At 47.8% G+C, this 20620-nt stretch overlaps 1 protein-coding gene across 4 annotated transcripts in view; it reads right to left on the bottom strand.

Moving 5' to 3' along the window:
- The window catches only part of NFATC1 (nuclear factor of activated T cells 1), a 115478-nt gene that overhangs the window by 86449 nt on the left and 8409 nt on the right, over nucleotides 1-20620 (bottom strand). For all 4 annotated transcript variants that reach the window (XM_084260159.1, XM_084260160.1, XM_084260162.1 and 1 more), the window contains exons 2-3: nucleotides 17954-19052; nucleotides 8537-8696 (exon numbers count right to left, since the gene is read on the bottom strand). In XM_084260159.1, the coding sequence (XP_084116285.1) occupies nucleotides 8537-8696; nucleotides 17954-19052 (1259 nt within the window). The remainder of the gene's footprint in view (nucleotides 1-8536; nucleotides 8697-17953; nucleotides 19053-20620) is intronic.

Here is a 20620-nt window from a genome sequence, read left to right as displayed (position 1 = left end):
AAAGCCATTTTAAACCTGGTCCTCAACATCTCACCCAGTCAGAGTCTTGTTTTCTTAAAAACAGCTCAATTGACTAGGTCAGCAAAATGCTAAGCGTGTGCTTACATTAAGCAGGTTAAGCTGACAGACTGAAGAAGTGCCCCAATACTGCCTTGAATGTGGTTTGGTTTGAGAGTGGCTGGTTGTTTTCTGTGCAACTGAGGTCTGGTAATTTATGCAAGCAAAAGGCCTACCCGCGTTGTATTTTTCCATAGAAAAGTGGGTACCCATTAGTAGCGCTACTGGTAGCCTGTGTTTCAGCTAACCAGAAGCATCTGCAGCTCCTTCTCTGATGCTGCTGAAGCACAGAGGTCTGCAGAACTGCTGCCTTCTGATTCTGTGACTCTCTTCACTCCTAGGTACTCCCCCACCCCCGATGCACGTGTTTTTCAGTGAAAGGGTGCTCCTACCACAGATTTGCTGGGCAGAAAACACTGCCGCCACCACTAGCTGTCCTCGTGAGAGAGAAATCACTGTGCAGATGCAGGGACCATTTTTTAACTTGCATAGCTCAGGCATCTGAATAATGTTCCCAGAAGACAAAGATCTATTAGAGCACCAATTAAGCAACTGTCAAATCTGGCAAAACCCTCAGGAATCTCACTGGCTGTCATTTTTCTCTCCTTGTATCACTTAATCTGAACTGTTTCTTTCTAATACTTTAAAAAGAAAAAAAAAGAAATGTAAGAGAGAATGGTTCACACTACGGGCTCCTGAGCTCTTAGATCTTGAAAGAAGGTACAAAGGAAGGAACTGGGAACGTTTAGCTCTGCAAGCACATTTGCAGCAGCCACACTAGCAGTACCACAAATGTCTTTGCCAGGGTGCTGCAGCTCGTGCAGGTATCTTCCCAGCACACAGCTACAAAGAAATCACCTATTTCAACCGCTGATTATATTAATTTTTTTTGTTTCTATCTTCAGTGAGCACCACCCACTGACAAGATACTCCCCAGGCCCACAGGCACACTTGCACTTCAGTTACAAAGGAAAAAAAAAAAAGGCAAGGGGGATTTTTGTTCTCATGCTTGGGACCTGGCTGCTGTGGAGAAGGGAAATGGCAACTTTCAGAAAGAAAATTCAGAGACAGAGCAAGAGACTCATCGTCTCCGACTTTTAGCAGTAGTGATGCAATATTAAGCAGGGGGGAAAAGGGATGAAAAGGACCAAAATAAAAGCACAGCACTCAAACATTCAGGGATGAGTCCTGATTCCTCCCTGGAGAGCAGTGATACACGTTCTGAGGTATGCTTTCCAAAATAATGATGAATCACCCTTTCAGATAACGTGCAGAAAAAACTCTGCCTGTACTGCAAACAATTCACTGAGTGAAAGGATGCAGCATGAGAGCTGAGGACAACGTGAATGCGGAAGAAAGACTACTACATTTATGTTCTGTCCTTCTTGGTCTTGCAGAGACTTCCATCACACTGTTTCACCAAGCTCAGAGTGCGTGTGCTGCTGGTCACCAAAACCAGCCCGACAAGGGAAGCAGAAAGGTTGACTCTGTGAGCAGTGGTGTAGATAAAGATGACTCCTCTGCTTCCTCCCTAGGTCTAACCTAAAAGGTCTCTGCCTTATCAACCACCACCAGAGAACAGCACGAAGATAGCCCACACAGCAAGAACAGTACCACCAACTCCCTTGTCACAACGGACAAGGCAGAAAGGAAACTAGGAGAGGCCAAGGAAGAGGAAAGCCAGGAGCTGATATCATCATCCCCTTTCCCGAGGGAACGGTGACAGCAATGGCAGAGGAATAGGAACACTTTCTATCCCCTCCTCCCCTGAGGCCACCACTAACTTCTGCTTTGCCAGCAGCAAGCGAGTCCAAACTGAAGGCAATCCTAGGATGAACTAAATCCTTTGGGCTGGAAGGCCAGATTGACTGTCTCAGCATCCTAACAGCTGGGACATGTGCTGCAGCGGTGTCTGTCAGGTTGAGCATGGGCGAGGTACCATTTTAAAAGGAGTGCAGAGTGCATCCCCCAAGTGCTGGCTGGTGGAAATTTCCTTTTTTCATTTGGAAAGGGCTGTTGCACCAAACAGCAGAGGCCTGTCCCCAGGACTACCCATAAATCAGAGCTGAAGTTGTATTTTCAGGGTTGTGAAAGCTTCACCAGCTGACAACAGCACAGTTTCCAGAATGGCTCCCTTCTGGACTTGGCCCCTCTCAGGGAAGCCATAAGCTACCTATACAGCTGTGCTCGTGGAGCTACCCTGTGGGACCATCTTCATGTGAAATACCAAAAAAGAGAAACTCCCCTCTTCCCAAATTACCATCTTCTAACGATGAAAAACCACGATAGAAAGCTTTCAATGGGCTTTCTTCCATTTGTTGGATTTATAGAAGCAATAGCAGCCTTAAAACATCTGCCAAATCATTCTACTTTTCAGTTTTGATTATCTGTCTGCTGGTTTGAGGTGAGCTTTAACTATACAGATGCAAGACGTGAGAAAGCCATTCAGCTTAGATTTATTCTTAAGAAGTACCAGCTGTCTAAAACAAGGCTATAAAATGTAGGCTCCCTGTCTGGTCTGTTGTATGGTTGCGTGGCTCTGTGCTATTAATTGCAACCTGGCTAACAGGTGCTTGCCAATGTCTTTATATCTTCGCCATAAGAAAGGATTGTATTTCCATCTGGATCAAAGGGTGACGCCGTCTTCTAAAAAGAAGTTAGGAGCAGCACAGAAAGGAAGTCCGCTGTGGCATGCCAACGTGAATCACTGCTTACTAACAAGAATATAGCCTCTGCTCTGCTCTGACAGACAGAAGAGGAAAGCAGCTAATGTGATCTTTCTACGCATCTGTTCCTCTTGGTCAGATGGTCATGAGCTGGACCCACCAGTGACTGTTTTCACAGAATCACAGAATATACTGAGTTGGAAGGGACCCATAAGGATCATTGAGTCCAGCTCCTGGCTCTTTCCTTCCAATTCCCTTGACTCACCCAGCAATGGTGGCAGAGCTGTTGTTTAAAACAGACTCGCAGCACTGGGGAACTGCTACCAAGAAAAACACTTTTAAGCATGTGCTGCAGGTGTGTGAGAAGTCCCATCCTATGTACCACAGGCTCACTCTTGCTGTGTAGCATCGGAGCGCTGCTGCAAAGGACTTGCCCTGCTCTTTCTGGAAAAGCCTTCCTCTCGGCTTCCTTATCCCTTCATCTTCTTCCTGTCATCAACAGTGAACACCTCTACCCAATCTCTTCCTTTAGCTTGTTGTTTCCCTCTTCTTCCCATCTTGCTTTCCGTGCAGCTGCACAGTTCTTTTACCACGTGCTGTTTGCTACTTGTGAAGGCGGGTGCCTGAGAAGTGCTGTATCAGACTGTGTTAAAGCCCAAGGCCCCAGTCTGAACGCACGTGCAGCTCGCTGGACTGACGGCTGCCCCCCTATCCCTCAAAGTCACAGCAGTTTGATCGGCAAGGCTTTCTATCCCCTGGAGAGTTTGCGAAAGGTATTCATAGCTCTTGGAGCCAGAAGATGAAAGGATTCTTAACAGACACCTGTGGTGGCCAGCACCTGGAGCACTTCAGCTCACTAACCGAAAGCAACAGAACCACCCTGTCCACGGGAAGGAGACGATAAGACGCTCCACGTGCGCAAACAGCTCAGAGGCGCGTTCATGCCTCGTTACGGTGACGTGGAGACATACAAAACCACTGAGGCAGCAACTGCTTTACAGAAGAGTTTGACACTTCTTAGTCATAAGGGGATTTAAAAATCCCAACATACGCCTTCAGGCCTTTGAAAATCAGACCCAAAGTGCCTACTTGAGATCTTGTCAGCAAACAACGCTGCCAGCTCTTGTGAGCAAGTCTCCTGGCACAGACAACATTTTGACTATGTAAATCAGCAGACAAATCATTGTGTTTTGCCTGTAAAATGAGGGAGTTCAGACCATTTGTCTGTTCACAGGCTCAGATCAAATTCTGTATTGGAGCGCGCGAGCCATGCACAACCTCTACCATCTCACTGCAAAGCGATACAGTGAAAGGCAAGGCAGCATCTTCAATATTAACTTACTTTTCCAAGAGAAAAATAAATTCTGGCTAGTACTGGTTGCCTAGATAAAAAAAAAAAAAAAAAGATCAAACTCCTACAACTCCTTTTCTTCCCTCCTTCTGGCCAATTTATCTACCTCACGTCAAGAGTCATCGTGGAGAAAATTCCTGACATATTCTGCGTCAAAAATATGACTAATAATCACAACTTTTGAAAATGCTTACTAGACTATTCTGTGCCTTTGAATATCTCCTTTCACCATTTAGTCCAGTCTTCTACGGGAGTACATCATACCCTTTAATTAAACATTCTTGAGTATTTGGATTTTATCTCACATATACACCGCACCCTGCTTGTAAAAATTCCATCTCAGGCAGCCAAAGATGAGTTATGAATTAGAGTATCTATAGACCATATATTTATAATCTGGTGCCATCCCTCCCCAGGGAGCCCGAACTTTTATCGGCCAGATTACCTACCTGCAGCTGAAACAGAGCCATCACTGGCTGGAATGTAACCCCCATGTTGTGCAACTCCTCACCACCACTCTCCAAAATTAAGGGTAAGAGAGAGGTCCAAATTGAGAACATTTTTAAAGACATTCTGGACATAAACCGCTTGTATTGAACTCACCCCACCTACAATACGGCTGTGGCCACCTAACTCCGTGGGTTTCCTAAGTCCCCATTCACTTCATCTTGCTTCATTCAGAGAAATCCTCACCCTAGCTGTGAAGTCCTGCAAGCACAGAGGTGCCAGCAGGAAACTAACAGGCACGATTTGGCTCCCCAAAGTGGTCCTGGGCTTCACCCTTTTACCTAGCACGGCGTGCAGCTTCTTAACACCCAATGCCAGCTGGGGCACTGGCCCCGCTCTGACTCAGAGTGGGGAGTACCCCACTCTGGAATCACTGAAGGCAATGACAGCTCCCAAAATACTTCCCTGAGCCAAGGGGTAAAAGCCGGTGCCAGCCGTGAGCTCACCAGCACCGCTCCCCGGGACCGCCTGCTTGCCAATCTTCCGCAGCACTTTTAGCACGGTAGGTGCGCCGGCTCGTCCTGCTCCCACAGCGTTTAGCAATCAAGAACAGGGATAGCTTGGGGCTGCCATGGCAGCCAAACAACCAAACAGGCACAGGCGAAACGTGAGAAATCCTGCATTACCGGGCTCGCCGGCCCGCAGAGGCAACCTGAAGCACTCCAAACTGTATTGTTCCTAAGTGCAGGAGGGAGGGTGCAGCCACCCCGCAGAAGGAAATCCATAGGAAATCCCACAGAAGGAAATCCACAGGAAATCCTGCTGGCATGAAACGCGCCTGGGAGAATGCCCACGGTCGCTTTCAATCAGCAAGCCCCATGCAGATGGTGCCGAGATGAGGGGCGAGTGGTGCCTTCCAAGCACGAGGACAGGGCAAAACTCTGGTGCTGTGGGCAGATGCCAGCACACACACCAGGCTTGCCCTTCTCACGGGTCAGAATGAACTGCCCCGGCAACCTGCCGTGCTCAGCACCGCCTGCCCTTCCCCAGGCTCTAGTTTGGGAGAGTGCAGTCATCTCATACACCAGCAGGCATTCAGCATGCTGCGGGTCCCAGTGCGAAGCTCCTGAAGCGTTACATGTGGCCCTCTCCAGCTCCAGAGAAAAGTCATCAGCCTGGAGGAGACAGCCACTTGAGCCAAGGAAAATCTCGGTCTCCAACCTTGGACTTCATGTCACGCTCGGAAGAGGTTCTTGCTCTCCTACACCACTGCTGTCCCCATCCAGCACACTTGCCTTGGGAACCTTTGATTCTCACACCTTCCACCCCCAACAAGGAGACACGGAGCAGCAGCAAGGAAGCTCACGCTGCCTGGGAAAAAAGATAAACACACTCCAGCTGCAGAGAAAGCAACCTCCTGGCAGTTCTTCTGGGGAACCATGCCATAAGCAGTGGATGCTTTGTGGATTTATTTCTCCTCTGCCTTAGGATGCCCTACAGATACGTGGAGGTTTTACCTGGTCTGTGAAGCAAGATGCTACCCAAAGTGAAGTAAGAATGTGTTTGAAACAGAGAAGAGAGGAAGAGAACTCTTTCACATTATCCTCTTGTCAAAGGCAACAGGGAAAAGTTTTAACAAAAGCAGAACTTAAGCAAGCTCCCCCAAAGCAGCGACATAAGAAAGACCTGGCTGCCCACATGGGGCAGAAAGTGACACGAAAGGGTTGTGCAAGAGGTCAGAGCAGCTTTATGAGGGGTTTCCCTGAGTCAACACAGTTGAAACCAGGAGGAAGGGGAAAAGCTTGATAGAAAATCTCTCACTGAATATACTCAGATACTGTTTGAGCTTACATTTGGGAGTGAACTTGGAAATTTGGGCTCCTTTCTGCTTAACACAGTAGTGTTATACAGAAACACAAGAACACAGTCAAGCCCAACCCAAGCACCTGCACACCTGGAAATACATTGATTCAGAGATGCATTTTAAAGCTTTTGTCAGTCACCATTTATCAGAAGTTACTCCCTAGATCTCCTCCTCCACTCTTCATTTATCTATCAGTACTTTTGTTTTTAAAAGGCTTCTTTACTTTTAAGTACTTACAATTTCTCTTATAAAAAGTATAAGTACATTCTTTCTTTTTGGAAGTACTTTTCATCCATCCATCCATCCAACTCTGATCCCAGTCAGAGACTTTTAAGTATTTCCTCCAACAAGTAACTCTGTCCAGGATGGCAGGGTCACCATGGAGAAGCTTTTTCTGGCCCTCTTTACGCTTCTGTTCTTTTTGGAGGAAATTATGTTCAGGTTGTAGTAAAAGGCCCAAAAAATACATTAATCCTTATAAAACCGGTAGAGCCAACTGACAGGGCGAGCACTAGCTGCTTCCTCCCCTCTCCCTTCATGCCCTTCCGCAATTTCCTCTCCTCCTCTCTTCTCTGACACTTGTTTGTGTTTGGAAGCTGCGCGCTCACTCCTGACAGACCGGGACAGGGGATGAGAGGGGAAATGTCTGGACGCATTTAGTCCAATTAAAAGTTGGCATCACATTCAGTCTTTCCAAAAAGCACGTAGGAAACTTTAAACGCCAGGCTGGCCGCTGCGAATTGGTGCCTCCCCATTTACATTTCCTTGCATCGAGCCACAAACAGAGTAGGTATTAATTGTCATCAAGCGTGTCTGCCACAAACCCCCTCTGTAGTATCACTCACAAACGCTCCGCTAAAACCTCTCGTCTCTGAGCAGATGACTTCCATAATCCCATGTCACTGATGAGTTCTGGCAGAGCTCAGGAGCGAGCTGCGTTTGCTGCTGACAACTCCCCGCGCTTTCCCCTTTCAGCTGCCGCAGCAGCCCACAAGTTCTTTAGCAGCATTCCCCCTGCCCGGCATCACCTCAGGCGAGCATCGCTCCTGCTCCTTCCAACGACGTGTTTGCTAACAGGGCTTTGCAGCAAATAAACAAACGCTCACACGAGCCCTGCACGTGTGGTCTGTACATCATCTTCAGCTATCCGGTCTCTCGACAAGCTGCCGCTTCTACAGGAAGAGTTGTGGCACGAACCCAAGCAGCGTGAGCAGGGCGGCAGCACCTGCCTCCCTCCCACAGACAGTGCCCTGATACCCGTCCGTGCATCCCGCAGCATCCGGGTGGTGATAAAACCTGGGCTCTGCTGCACAGGGGGTCACAACCCCAACAGGAGCCACCCAGAGTTCAACTTCTGGGTGAGAAAGAAGCAGCCGAGAAGGGACAGGCAGAGAGAGGCTCTCTCCTGCAACTTTTTTTTTTCCTTTCCGCCCCCCCCCCCCCCCGTTTTAAACAGCCAAATCCTGCTCTTCCCACTCCTCAGAAAAGTCCTTTAAAAATGAATGGGGCTAGTCATGTAAATGAATTAAAGACAGTTTACAGCATTATTAAATTAAATGCTTTATATACAGTAACCAAAGAGTTTCTTAAAATTCATGAAACTAGATTCAGACCTCAGATGCTTTCCAGAGCGGCTGGAAGGGTTTAAGGAACTAAACAGAAGAAACTCAAAAAGCTGCGCTTTGCTCAGCATTCACTGCAACATCCAAACCAGCAACATACTTCCCACACTGCTGCTAGAGCTCTGCCCTCCAACATGTGTTCACAGCTCTGATTAGACCCGACCGCAAGTTAAGGACTAAATGTACTGAGGCACGTCCCCAGCTGATTTCAGTATAAACTGCATGTCTGGAATCTGACTGCACAGATAGGTCTACGGCCACCGCCTGCCAGCTGAACTCTTGCTCAGTCGCATGCAGACACAGAAGCAACCCGCTTGCACCGCAAAGATGCTCTTGCCTTGTTTTTGAAATAAGGGCTTGGCCCATCCAGTTTAAAATACGCCCTAAGGTGCTCTCACACACAGTTAAGAGGACAGGAAAAATCCCCTGTCCCTTTCCTGTCACTGATGTGTTTTGGAGAAGAAAAGGTGCTGCTCACCACAGAGCGCGATGATAAATAACCTGCGCTGCTCATTAAACATTTGGGTACCTGCACAACAGGGTGGCCCCCCGCAGACGCCTTCACAGCCCCTCGACTGCCTTCTGTCTCGTAATGAGCTCGGTGGTGGGATTTCGGCTGCACTTCAATACGCAGTTCATAAGGTCCTGAGTGAGATGGCAGCTGCCAATCAAGGGCAGGCAGGGATGGGCTATAATGGAAAGGAAAACGTATTAAAAATTAACATCAAGTACACTATCACAGACCACAAGCATCCAGCACTATTACTTCAGAGACTGCGTTTCGCAGTTCATCCTTCACCATCTTACATTTAAAATTTCATCAATATGGATAATGCCATGACATAAGTAATTTAGGAGGTAATGGTTATTTTATGAAGATTTATGGGTCAAGCACATCTGATGGCCCAGATGCCATTTGATTTGTAAACAAAATGGAAAAATGTTAAGACACGGCTTGCAAGTATCTTAATGTATTGATTCCTGAACCAAAAGGAGAAAGGTAGGTAGAAAGACACAGAGGAATTTAAGGAAGAGGATTCCTGCTGCGACAGCAAATGCCAAGCCAGCTCTGGAGGAGTTCTGCATTTAATGAATTTAATGGATTTTAACAAATCTGCTCAGTTTACAAGGGGAATAAAGACAAAATTATGAAAAGCTATTTCCCAGTGTCATTCCCAACACAAAACAGGTCAGAGAGTCTCAAAGCAAAGCTGATCCCCCTCTGGTTCACGCATGGCAAGGGAGCAAGCTCTGAAGTCAGAACTTGCTTACAGATTCTACTAATGATGACGCACAAGCCAGAAGAAAATCCAGCTTGCTCTTCCGGCCCTGTATTGACTCTGCAATTAAGTAAAATATTAAGGACTCATTACCATCACACAAGCAAGCAGGCCCAACAGCATGTGGTGGTGGGGAAGCGTCATCCTCAGAAACCCACCTCCAGTGTAAAGACCACACTTGAAAATAATTAGGAGAGCTTGGCTATAAGAAGTGCTAAACTGACACTTTGGGTTAAGGAAAAAGAAAAAAAAGAGGGAGAGAGAGAAACAAACAAGCACTGTAGGAGCTGTAGGCCCGACAAAAAAATTGTTCATCTTCAAATTGAACCAAAAAGCTTCACGCTGAAAGCACTTATTTTATGTCTAGTGTATATTCTTTCCCTTGGTTGTGCCTCCTCAAAAGAAGTTCTTCAAAAGCCTTTTCAAGCAGCTAAGCAGCACAACCGCAGCACACTGCCCTGCCCTCTTAGACCAAACTTTACTATCTGTCCCATCAACCTGGAGCAGAGGACCAGCATGCAAGAAATCAATCCCCAACCCACTGCTGCTGACACAGACTGGGGACTGGGGCCTCCTGCCACGGTGAGAAGGCTCATCCTGCCGCAGCATGCTGAGCGGGAAGCTGAGGGGCTCGTTAGCTCTCACCGCAGCCTGGGAGGGAGCTGGCAGCTGGGGACGTGGTGGGTCCCCACCTGGCTGCCCTAGCCCTGCTGCAAGGACATGAAGCCGCAGCACGAATCCCTGCTGAAATGAGCCGGCCACGAGGGAAAGGTCGCAGAAGAGCTCGCATGCTGGGGGCATGTGTTACAAGCACACACCAAGCTGGAGACTCTGTTACCATCCCAGTGATCCACACACTGGAACAGAACGCTTGTGGCTTCTCAGGCACTGCAGCTCTCACGTCCCCCAAAGTACCCCTGCTGTTTCCCCCTGCAGGACAGGCACCGGTTTGGGGGCTTTGGGTTTTTTGGGCATTTTTTAGCTTATCCAGCCTTTTATCACCATGGTATTTAACTCATATCTGCTGGTGCACATGTGCATGTACACTTACGGGACTTCAGGTGGTGCTAAGCTTCTCTGCATTATCTTTCTTCACTGCTTAGAAATTTGAGCCACGTGATTTGAATGACTATAGATACACACCACACACATTATGGGGGTCAACCATCAACATTATGGGGAGTCATCAAATCCCAGCCTTGGGTGAGGACAAGGACCACCCTCACTGCAAGCCCTGGGCGCTCCCTGCTACCCCTGCACCTATTGCTGGCACATCACAGGCTCCAAATGTCCTGCTACTCTGCTCTCCAGCCCTCAGGACGTGGAGCAACCTAACAAATAACATGGGTAGAGAAGAAAGCCATACAGCTCTGAGCTCAGCCTAAACGGGAGCTCATCCAAAAGAAAGATGCTGCCTCTGTGAGGGCTCCCAGCTCTCATGAACATCTGGATCCAGCAGGAGCCAACGGAGCACTCTCTGCAAAGGCAAGACCCTGCCAGGGACAAATCCTGAATTTGGCTACTGCCCTCCCAAACACGGGAGCCCCAGCCTTGGCTAGAGGCAGGATGCTTTGTCTTCTGAACTCCCGTGCAAGTGGGCCCACCTTGGGGGTGAGGAGAAGCTCTTCTGCTACTAAACTCTCATACAAAGAGCAAAGAGATGTCAAAATTTTACAGGCAATTGGCCACTGCATACAGACACTATTCTCTGCCTAGCATGTTAGGTACACATACTTCAGTCTGAAAGAGTCTCAAAGAAAAAAAATCCTGGATAAACTATATTTGACTAATGATAAATGACAAAGAGCAGAGCAAAACAGCTGTGTCTCTCCTGGTGATGATCAGCACACGTTTTTAAACAGATGTTTCTGGTTTTAAGTAAATTCTCACTTGACAGATTTTTTTTTTCCTTTTTTTTCTGAGGACACAACATCTATCAGATTAGAAATTTTTAACACTTAATTAAAAAGGACAACTCTGACCAGCAGCATGCAGCCCTCCAGGGAAAAGGGATTTTTTTTTTAAAGATACATGTAAGTAAATAACAGTTCCACAACTAATTACATCTCTCCAAAAAAAAAAAAAAGCACAAAAACCCCCTTTCAAATCAGCACCTGAAAACGCCAGTGAAATTGTTAAATTCCTGTTCTCAAATAAAACCTGAAAGTAAAGTTTGCTGTTAGCCTGCAATCTATCATTGGAATTCCAAAATACCACCTGCCCAATTATAAATTGACAATTAATGGCAGTTTTCCTGATAAAGGAAGCAGCGTGATGCATTTAACAGTGTCACGGGCTGGGGCTGTCAGAGCTATTTCCTATGGTGGGTTATCTTCATCGCGCACTTAATTTCCTGCGGCTAAACGTAGTTAAAGGGAAAAGTCACCAGGCAAATGGTGCAGCAGCAGAACCAAATCTGGTCACTGCGAATAAATCTTATCGTTGTGTAAAGGCCCAAACTAGCTCAGGTAGCCAGCATCACAGGGAGGGGAACAAGAGAAGTAAAAGGTCTTCACAGAGTCTTCCTACCAAATATACATCACAGAATCGTAGGGGTTGGAAGGGATCTCAAGAGAACATCAAGTCCAACCCCCCTGCCAGAGCAGGTTCCCTAGGACAGATCACACACATAGGTGTCCAGACGGGTCTTGAGTATCTCCAGAGATGGAGACTCCACAACCCCCTGGGCAGCCTGTCCCAGTGCTCTGTCACCCTCACTGTGATTTCCCCCAGATCGAGTTTTTCACCAGCTGAAAACCTGTCCCATTCCTTTCTGCACCACGATAAATCTAACGGCAGTCCTCCCAAATGCTGGAATGAGGGATGGTTGCTTCGAGGAGGGTTCACAAAACCTGGTGCTTGGCTGTAGAAAACTCACCGAATCTAACTCTGTCCTACATAAATCAGATTACAGAACAGATGAATAGTGATTTATTTTGCATACACCAGATACACAATATGATTAAATCAAAAACAGATTATCCAGTCTGGATGACTTCTGCCTTTAGCAGAAAGATTTATCAAGGTGGGGGGGGAAAGAAAAAAAAAAAAAGACACTAAGCAGCACACTAGGATACAGACAGGCAGGAAACAAAGCCCAAAACGTCTACTAAACTTAGCAAAGGTGTTTAAGCTTCATTTTCACGTGACTGCTGCGCATTTGGGAATTTCATTACCACTACACTTTCTAAGCTACCAGATGCCCAAGGTTACTTGAAAAGGAGACTTTTGTGAACATTTTTTTTTGTCCTTTACTAGGTTGCTGCGCACAAGGTGCCAGAACAAGCGCCCGCTGTGCACAGGCACTCGCCCTGCTCCTTGGCCAGGTACCACAGCATAGGAATTATTTACCCCAAGCAGCTGCCTGACAGAGACAGAAGCCACCGCCTGGAAGGGCAGCGTGGTCACCGTGTCTCAGCACCCAAAGCAAAGCAGGTGACTTTATTAGGAGTGTGGCTGAGACAGGGTGCCTTGCACCTAGCTTATTTTTTTTTTCTAACAGGGAGCGTTCCCAGTAGAAACAAAACTTAGACTAGAGAAACCACAGGGTTGCCAAAACTTTTACCGGGCTGCTAGCTTTCTCCTCGCTCCAACTGTGCACCAAATGCAAATGTGGTGACAATTTACTATTTATTATCCCTGTTTCACACCAAAGTGGGTGCCTGTTAAAGATCCTTGCGTGCTTTTTGGAAGGGTAAGAAAATAACAATGATGCCTGTACATCCAACCAGCTGCACTGTGGTCAGAAAAGTATACCTGCTTTATATTTCACTGTTTCACTTGTGAGTTAATATAGGTAGATTTTGCCCTTTTTTTTTTTTTAATTTCCTGTCTGACAATTGAGCAATCTGGCTGTGAACTGTTAAAATAGATGCTGCATCCCACCCTAGACTTGGCTGTATTTTGCTGGCATGTGGAGCAAGTAGCTCCTCCGTGGAGTGTATGTGGCATGCTGGAATTCCTCACCTTTCAGTCTGAAAACACGAGCCATCATACTCTCAGGTAACACTTGACACCACTGTCCTAAAATTTCATGTTCAGAGATTGATTTCCAGGGGAAATTTTGCATTTGCAGGCTTAGAGGAAGCACAAGAAACTATTGCCACAGGAATGGAGATAACGAGCGGCTGGCATCGCATGTCTGCTAGCTCTGAATTTAGAATCATGCAGTGCTAAAACAGGCTGGAGAAGGAAGGCCATTAATAAGATGCTCACAGGGGCATGTGAATGAACTGAAGCAGAGTCAGGAGAAAGTGTGGGGAGGATTAAATCAATCAGGCAGGCAAACAAACAAACAAACAAAAGGTTCAGTTCTCTAAGACAGGTTTCCAACCAGTCTCCAGCTTTAGGGTATAGAGACATAACATCATCAAAAGCCCCTGCTAGGCAGTGTCAAACCGAACCTTTTGAAGTATCTACACATCCCCATCTCTTCCCTGTCCACTGCCCCCGTCCCTCAATCAACACTAACGAGTCTCAGAGGTTGGTTACTGGCAGCCAGCCACAAGTGCCTATTTCACTGTGCTTCGGCTAGACCATCCTGTCCTCGCTCTCTATGAGCAACCTGCTTTCACTTGCCATAAAACACACGAGCTTGCCATGAACCCAGGTGTCAGCAAATCTGCTGCATCGGTGACTATCTCATCTGAAGATAGCTGCTGCCCTCTTCCACCTTCAGAAAACCCCAATTTCTTAAGAAACTCAACTTCTCCCAAGTAAGGTTGTCCTTTATCTCATGATCTGAACCAGAACATCTATTTAAGAAAAAAACAAAGCCAAACCAAATAAACCCCAAAGGCTTCTGAAAGGTCCACAAATCAAAAGAAAGAGGGAAAAAATATGCAATTTTTAAAATCACAATTTGCAAGGAAATCATATGATTTGGGGCCTCAATGAATGATTTCTGCATGCCTGAGTGTACAGAATCATAGAATCATAGAATGGTCTGGGTTGGAAGGGACCCCAAGGATCATAGAGTTCCAACCCCCCTGCCACAGGCACGGCCACCAACCTCCAGGTCTGGATCTACACAAGGTTGCCCAGGGCCCCATCCAACCTGCAGGGCGCCATCCAAACAACTCAGTGTACTGTGTACTGTCACAGTCACAAAAGTAGAATTCAAAAACTCCACAAAAAAAACCCTCAAAACAAGCCCACTGACGCAGATAAAAGCCAAATGTACGTTGGCAACTGGTAGACAGGTACCCGGCCATACATCCTCGAGGTGCAAACTACAGCCTCCGCACATAAGACTACACGACCCCATGCCTGTGAGGTCAAGCACACACATGTATGTTTTTGAGGTTGAAAAACAGACTACAGCTAAATAAAATGTGGCTTTTAACAGTTAAAAAAAAAGAAACTGTACAAGAAAATACAGTAGGGAGCTTTTATAAGCCACCTGGAACTGGATGCCTGTTCCTGGAAGCTCCTTGTGGTGTGGTACACCTCATACATGCCATGCGCTCGACCAACAAACCCAACCATTTCTCTTCCCCTTCCCCTGCATTTAATGAAAACTCAAGTGTTACGGGCCAACACACTTCTTGGATTAAACTGATGACACTTGAAATGACTACAGTGCTTCACTGTTCATCGAGTGAGAAACAGTCTCTAGGAGATTTCAGGTTTTGTGTTTTGTCAAATATAGCAGCTAAAGAGGAAGTCACTAAAAATGTGGAAGGTGCTTAGAAATCTGGCACTTTCATGGCTGTTTATACCTTTTGTTCTAATATAGGATGATTTTGGACATGCTAACAAGCGGGTAAAAAATAAAAATGGCATTTTAGTTTTGGAAATAGCCATGAATGCTGCTGCCCCTGTACACAAGGGCATGAGTCCAGACCTGTCCAACGTCAAATCCTGGCTTCAACATTTTTGCCTTTGAGAGGTCCCACATGACACTGCAGTGAGAAGCGCTGGAGAAACATCACAGAAAGGACCACAACTGAGACAGCAAGGGCTTGAGCCACACAGAGCATCACCTGCTCATGCAACAGCTGCCTGGTAGAGTGCTTCTTTTTAGCCACTCGCTAGATTAGACAGACCCCCACCCCAGCAGACCTGTGTTAACTGTGCAGCTTCAGCTTCAGCTGCGGGGTTGAGCTCTGCCCTCCCACCCCATCCTTCCATCCTCAGCACCTGCGTGCCTCGTCCTGTGCAAGAACAGTCTCACACGTTCATAGCCCTCAAGGGGGATGCGAGAGCCCAAACCTGCTCCAAAGAACCCACAGCCTCAGGATGGGGCTGAGCCTCCCAGCTCACAGTCCTCATAAGCCACCAAGAGAAGCATGAGGCACAGAAAGACACAAAAGGACTGAGTTTCTGTTGAGGCTGGCATTATTATACTCCTCCTATATCCCCTTATTCTTCTCTCGCTCCGGGACTTGAAAAGCCTAAAGCTGATTGAGCTTTAATTATGACAAATGAAAAAACACCATCCATTTTACAAGCACTAAAGCAGTTTCCCTTCTAGACCAATGCCCACTGATGAAACCCTGGGAAAGGAGAGAGCACCCAGGGGCTGCTGACGGTGTGCCTGAGCCTGCTCCCCCCTGCCCCCCAAGGCGGGGGGAATGCAAGAGAGGGAGGGAAAGGCGTCAGTGATTTTCCAGGGCACGCAGAGGCTTTTGATGAAAATTGTACCTTGTATTCAGGAAGAGACAGAGGAGGTAATCAAATCTGGTTATCTCGAAATCATTATGACCGGGTAGATTTTTGGAGCCCGAGTTGTTTGTTGGAACCCACCCCTCCAGCCCTCACGTTTGAAACAGAACAGATGTGTAACATAACAGGAAAAAAATCCAGCTCTGTTGTGACAAATTCTTAACCAATTTTTTTGGAAAGATTTAAAATAACACAGTTTCTGTTGCGCAGGCTGTGATCCTGTTGACGTCCGCGCTCAGCTGCCCGGCGCTTTCGTGTACATAAAGCGAGAGGTATTTTTGGTGGAAGGAAGCCCTGTCAGGGTATCTGATTGGTAAAATAACTTAAAATCACATTTCGACAGTAACTCCCAACTGCCCTCGAGCACGAGTTAATGAGATCACATGGAAACATATTGCGAACCAGGAAACATATATTATACAAGACCAAAACAGTGGAAAAAGATGTTAAATACACAACGCGGTGGGGCTCCGACGTGGGTTTTTTTTACGCTTCACCTTTCTTGTTTGCGTTAGCACGCAGGCACGCCGGGTGCCTCCGGACAGACTGCGGAGAAGTGCCTACGGGCTGCCTCGCTGCAGCAGAAAGATAAAAGCCTGTTTGGTCAAGCTGTCCTATTACTGCCCTTGAAGTCATCGGCAAAAAAGCAGTCCCTGCCACAAAAGCCAAGAGCCGGCCTCTCCGATGAGCGTGGGCTACTTGGCACTTCAGCAGAACACAAAAGGCTTTTTTAAGTAAGGAGGAAGGCTCTGAAGGATTTGCCTAGCGCTAAAAAAACCCTCTATTCCAGCTCTGAAAGGTAGTGAGTGCGTACCTCTGGGTGGCTCGTCCGGGCCCAGAGGGCTTTGCTACATATTTAAGTGCAGAAGTGAGCCAGGGTCCTGCAAGGAGCTTGGGCAGTGCAAGCAGGAGGAGGAGCAGAACAACAAGAAAAGGGATTACAGCACTACATGCTGTAGCGCAGAGGGCCACGGACCACTCAATCTCGCTGCTGGGAGACAGCATGCGGCAGAGCAGTGCTACCTGGAGAAAACTGAGACTGGCAAGGTTGAAAGCCAGGGAGTGTATCACTAATTAAAACATTTAATCTACATGCCCACTTCTTTCATTGTGAGAAAAATAGCTTTGCTGTCAAAAGCAAGAAGCTGGGTGTGCTTGGGTAGGAAGAGGAGAAGTGGTGGTCATCACAACCACGGACTGGGAAACAGCCTGTAAACTTTGGAAAACAAAATATTTCTTGCAACAGGTACTTCTGCATATGCAGCCATCGAGAAACTTCATAATAACAACCGCAACTGAGACTGAAAGAGAAAGCAATTGAGTTGTAACCCAAATTCTGGTTATTCTGTGGGGCTTCCTACCCAGAGTCCTCTTGTGATAAATACATGTGACCAATATACTGAGTATTACCAGCTGACAAGTAAGGTTTTCTTCTTGAACATAAAACTGGTGGGGAAGGGTGAATAAAGACAATCACTGTCTAACGCAGATAGGAAAAGATGATTGACGAGCAGCTTTCAGAGGAAGTAAAGTAAAAGCTGAAATAATGCACAAAAGAATCATATTCCTATCCCTGTCCTGAAAGTGCAAATGTAAAAGGCCCAGTTACAGCCGCTGTAGTAAGACCACCTCCTTGTCCTGAAATAAAAACATACTAAGACAGAACTATTTAAGTAAAGCCACAGGTTTCACGGCACCAAGTTGTTCTGCTGCCTGATGAGCTTCTGAATACCCCATTTCCAGATTGCCCAAGCTGGGGCTCATGCCCTGGGAAGCAGATAACCAGTTACAAGCCCCACATGGCCAGCTCCTACAAGAGCCTCTTCAACCCTTCGAGGCTTTACTCGCCACACCAACAACAGAGGCAATGTCACAAGATACAGCTAAGTGGAACGAGTGGATGGGCAGATTTGGCAGGAAGCACAGACAAGGAGAAGGAGGAAAAAGAAGCACACAGTAAAGACAGTATCAGGATTGCCCTCTAAGTCGGGGTTTCTTACCTCAGGTAGGATGTCGGAGACAGAGACTTTGGTTTGGCCCACTGGTAGGGATGCTGTGGCACAGACAGGTACTGCTCACAGAAGTTTCCTTTCCTAATGTGCTGAAAGCTGGAGAAGTCTTCTGATGACAAATCGGCAGTTGGCGATATGGTCCCATGATCCTCGCCAGCTGGTTCAGTTTTGAGAGTCATGGAGGGGGTGTGGTCGATGGCGGTCTTCCTTGACTTGATGGGAATGCCATCGTTCATATCTATGGTGCTGTCGGTGGTGAGGGCGTTGATGGCAGCAACGATAGCGGAGCTGGTGTACTGGTTGGTGTTCCCCAGCCACGTCTCATCCGTCACGCTCACCCGTGGCGAGTTTTGTGGAGAAGGCGTGGGTGAGTGGTGCGGGGAGTAGGAGGTCTGCCGGCCGTTGAGGCTGTACTTTCTCTTGTTGCAGGGTGACGGAGGCCTGGAGTTGCGAGCACCCAGCCAGTTCTCCTCTGTGATGCTCGTCCTGGGAGACGTTGATGGAGAATGCCTTGGGGAACTGAGCAAAGTGCAGGCCACCATGCTGCGCTGGTAGCCCTCCTCTGTGTCGGTGGTCTTCGGAGAGACACACGGGGACTGCCACGGAGAGGTCTGGGGCGAAGTGTACGGATACGAGTAGTTGGACTCATAGGAAGACGCTTCGGAGTTGCAGCTTCTGGAAGACAAGCTACTTGCTGGACTCAGGCAGGACGGGTCTCTGTATGCCTCCATGTTTGGTAAGTTCAAAGTGGCAGTGGAAGGCGACCGCTTGGCGTTTGGGATGGCCTCCTCAACGTCATCATGGAAAAACTGGTTGTTGTTATGATGAAGTCCCATGTAAGAAGTGATCTCAATTCTGGGGCTCTCCAGTGCTGGAGCTCCATTAGGTCTGATGTTTGGCGGCAGGTAATACTCGGAGGCCCCACTGTCTATGTGTCCTCCATATCCAGAAGGATGGTTTGTCGATGGGACAACTGAAATGACGGGATTTGATGTCTGAAGACCATGACATGGAGTTGACAATGAGGAATGTGCCACATTTAGAGGCAAGCCAGCATTTACGTTTGAAGATGTATAATTATAGTGTTCTGGAAAAAATACAAACAAACAAACGAGAATGACATGAGGTGCTGCACAAATATACTGACTCAGTAACATACCCAGCTGGAGTGGAGTGACACGGCACGACACACAAAAGCAAAGCTGTCCTTAACAACCCAGCCTACAGGTGTGGCACGCCAGGGGAGAACCTGCCGGCCAGCATCCTTGAAAATGCCACTACCTCAACTATCCAATGCCGTGAACTAGGCCTATCTTGGGAGGGGGGTGTACACAGACTGAGTTCATCTTGAGGACACTCTTCTTATATGGACCTCCAGAGCAAAAAATACGAGTCTTCAAATGATGTTGCTTCAGCATTCAGAGACTGCAGTGCTGCCCAAGAGATGTACTTCTACGTAAGTGAGCCTAATTCCCTCCCTGAATAGTTGGAATACACAAAAAAAACACAAGACAAAAAAAAAAAAACCAAACCCAAAAGTGGACGCAGACTATGATCAACTGCATTCTGTTAAAAAAATTACACACAACTGAAATTTCCATTACAGCAAGTTTCCAACTGGTTCCAGTTAGCTAGGATTTTGGAACAAGACGGATCTATTGACCTGCTCTGGTTTCTGGGACCACTTATCCTCCAGCCCAACTGGCAGAGGCCAGGTGAAGGATAAACATGGACGTCTCACTACTCGGCGACAGCTGAAATTCCACTGAAATTGCTGGTTATTGCACTGCCAGCAGCATGCTCTTGGCCAATGGTCCAACCATTTAACAGCTCCGGGTGTACGAAAGCAACAGCAGAGCTGCAGTTGGTGTGGAAAGCCTGAAAGGTGACAGATTACATCAAAGGCTTGTGCCTATGGGCTTCCTGACCCTATGCAGGGGAACAGCCTACCCTTCGCGTGCCTCCATCCCTGCCGCGCTACGGGGGCCAGCATCTCAAAGCTGGTGCACAGGAAACCACCCCCGCCTCGCCTCTCTGTCGGGTTGCTGAAGGGACTCCTACAGCTCTGCTCCCTGGCCCTGGAGCTGTGTACGTGTCTCTCTGCCACCCAGACACCGGCAGGCTGTGCCTGAGGACACAGGCAGCCCTCAGCCAAGGGCAATGTGCCCCTGGTGCTCTGAGCAGCGGTGGGATGGGGAGTCACCACCTTCTGATAGAGGGATGCTCTGCCTCAACAGCATGCACAGGACAGAGCCCCTCATGCCAGCACTTCTTGTCTTATGGGGTAAAAACTGCAAAACCTTGCTGTCAGGGACAACAGGCCCTGAACTTTGACTCTGGGTAACACTGCTCCGCAGGTTCCCGTCAGCAGGCTGGAAATACACCCAGCTCCATCCCCACCCCCAAGCCACGCTTCCAGCCCATCACTCTTCCCCAAAGTTTACTTAGGGCAGCACCACTTTCCTGCAGGCCAGAGGGAAACTCTGCATCTGCCCCGGCCACAGAGGCTCCACACGGGGAGCGCGTCCCCTTCCCTCCCAGGAGACAAGCTCCCTTGGCAGTCGCCCTTGCCCCTTTCCCCTGGGGAGGTGGGGAAGAGCCGTGTCTATTGCTGCAGCTGTTGCTCCCGACGCAGCGCGACGCGCCGCGCTCCCC

Source organism: Gallinula chloropus, assembly GCF_964237585.1.
Source record: "Gallinula chloropus genome assembly, chromosome: 2".
NCBI lineage: Eukaryota > Metazoa > Chordata > Aves > Gruiformes > Rallidae > Gallinula > Gallinula chloropus.
This window is presented reverse-complemented; position numbering and strand designations above follow the sequence as displayed.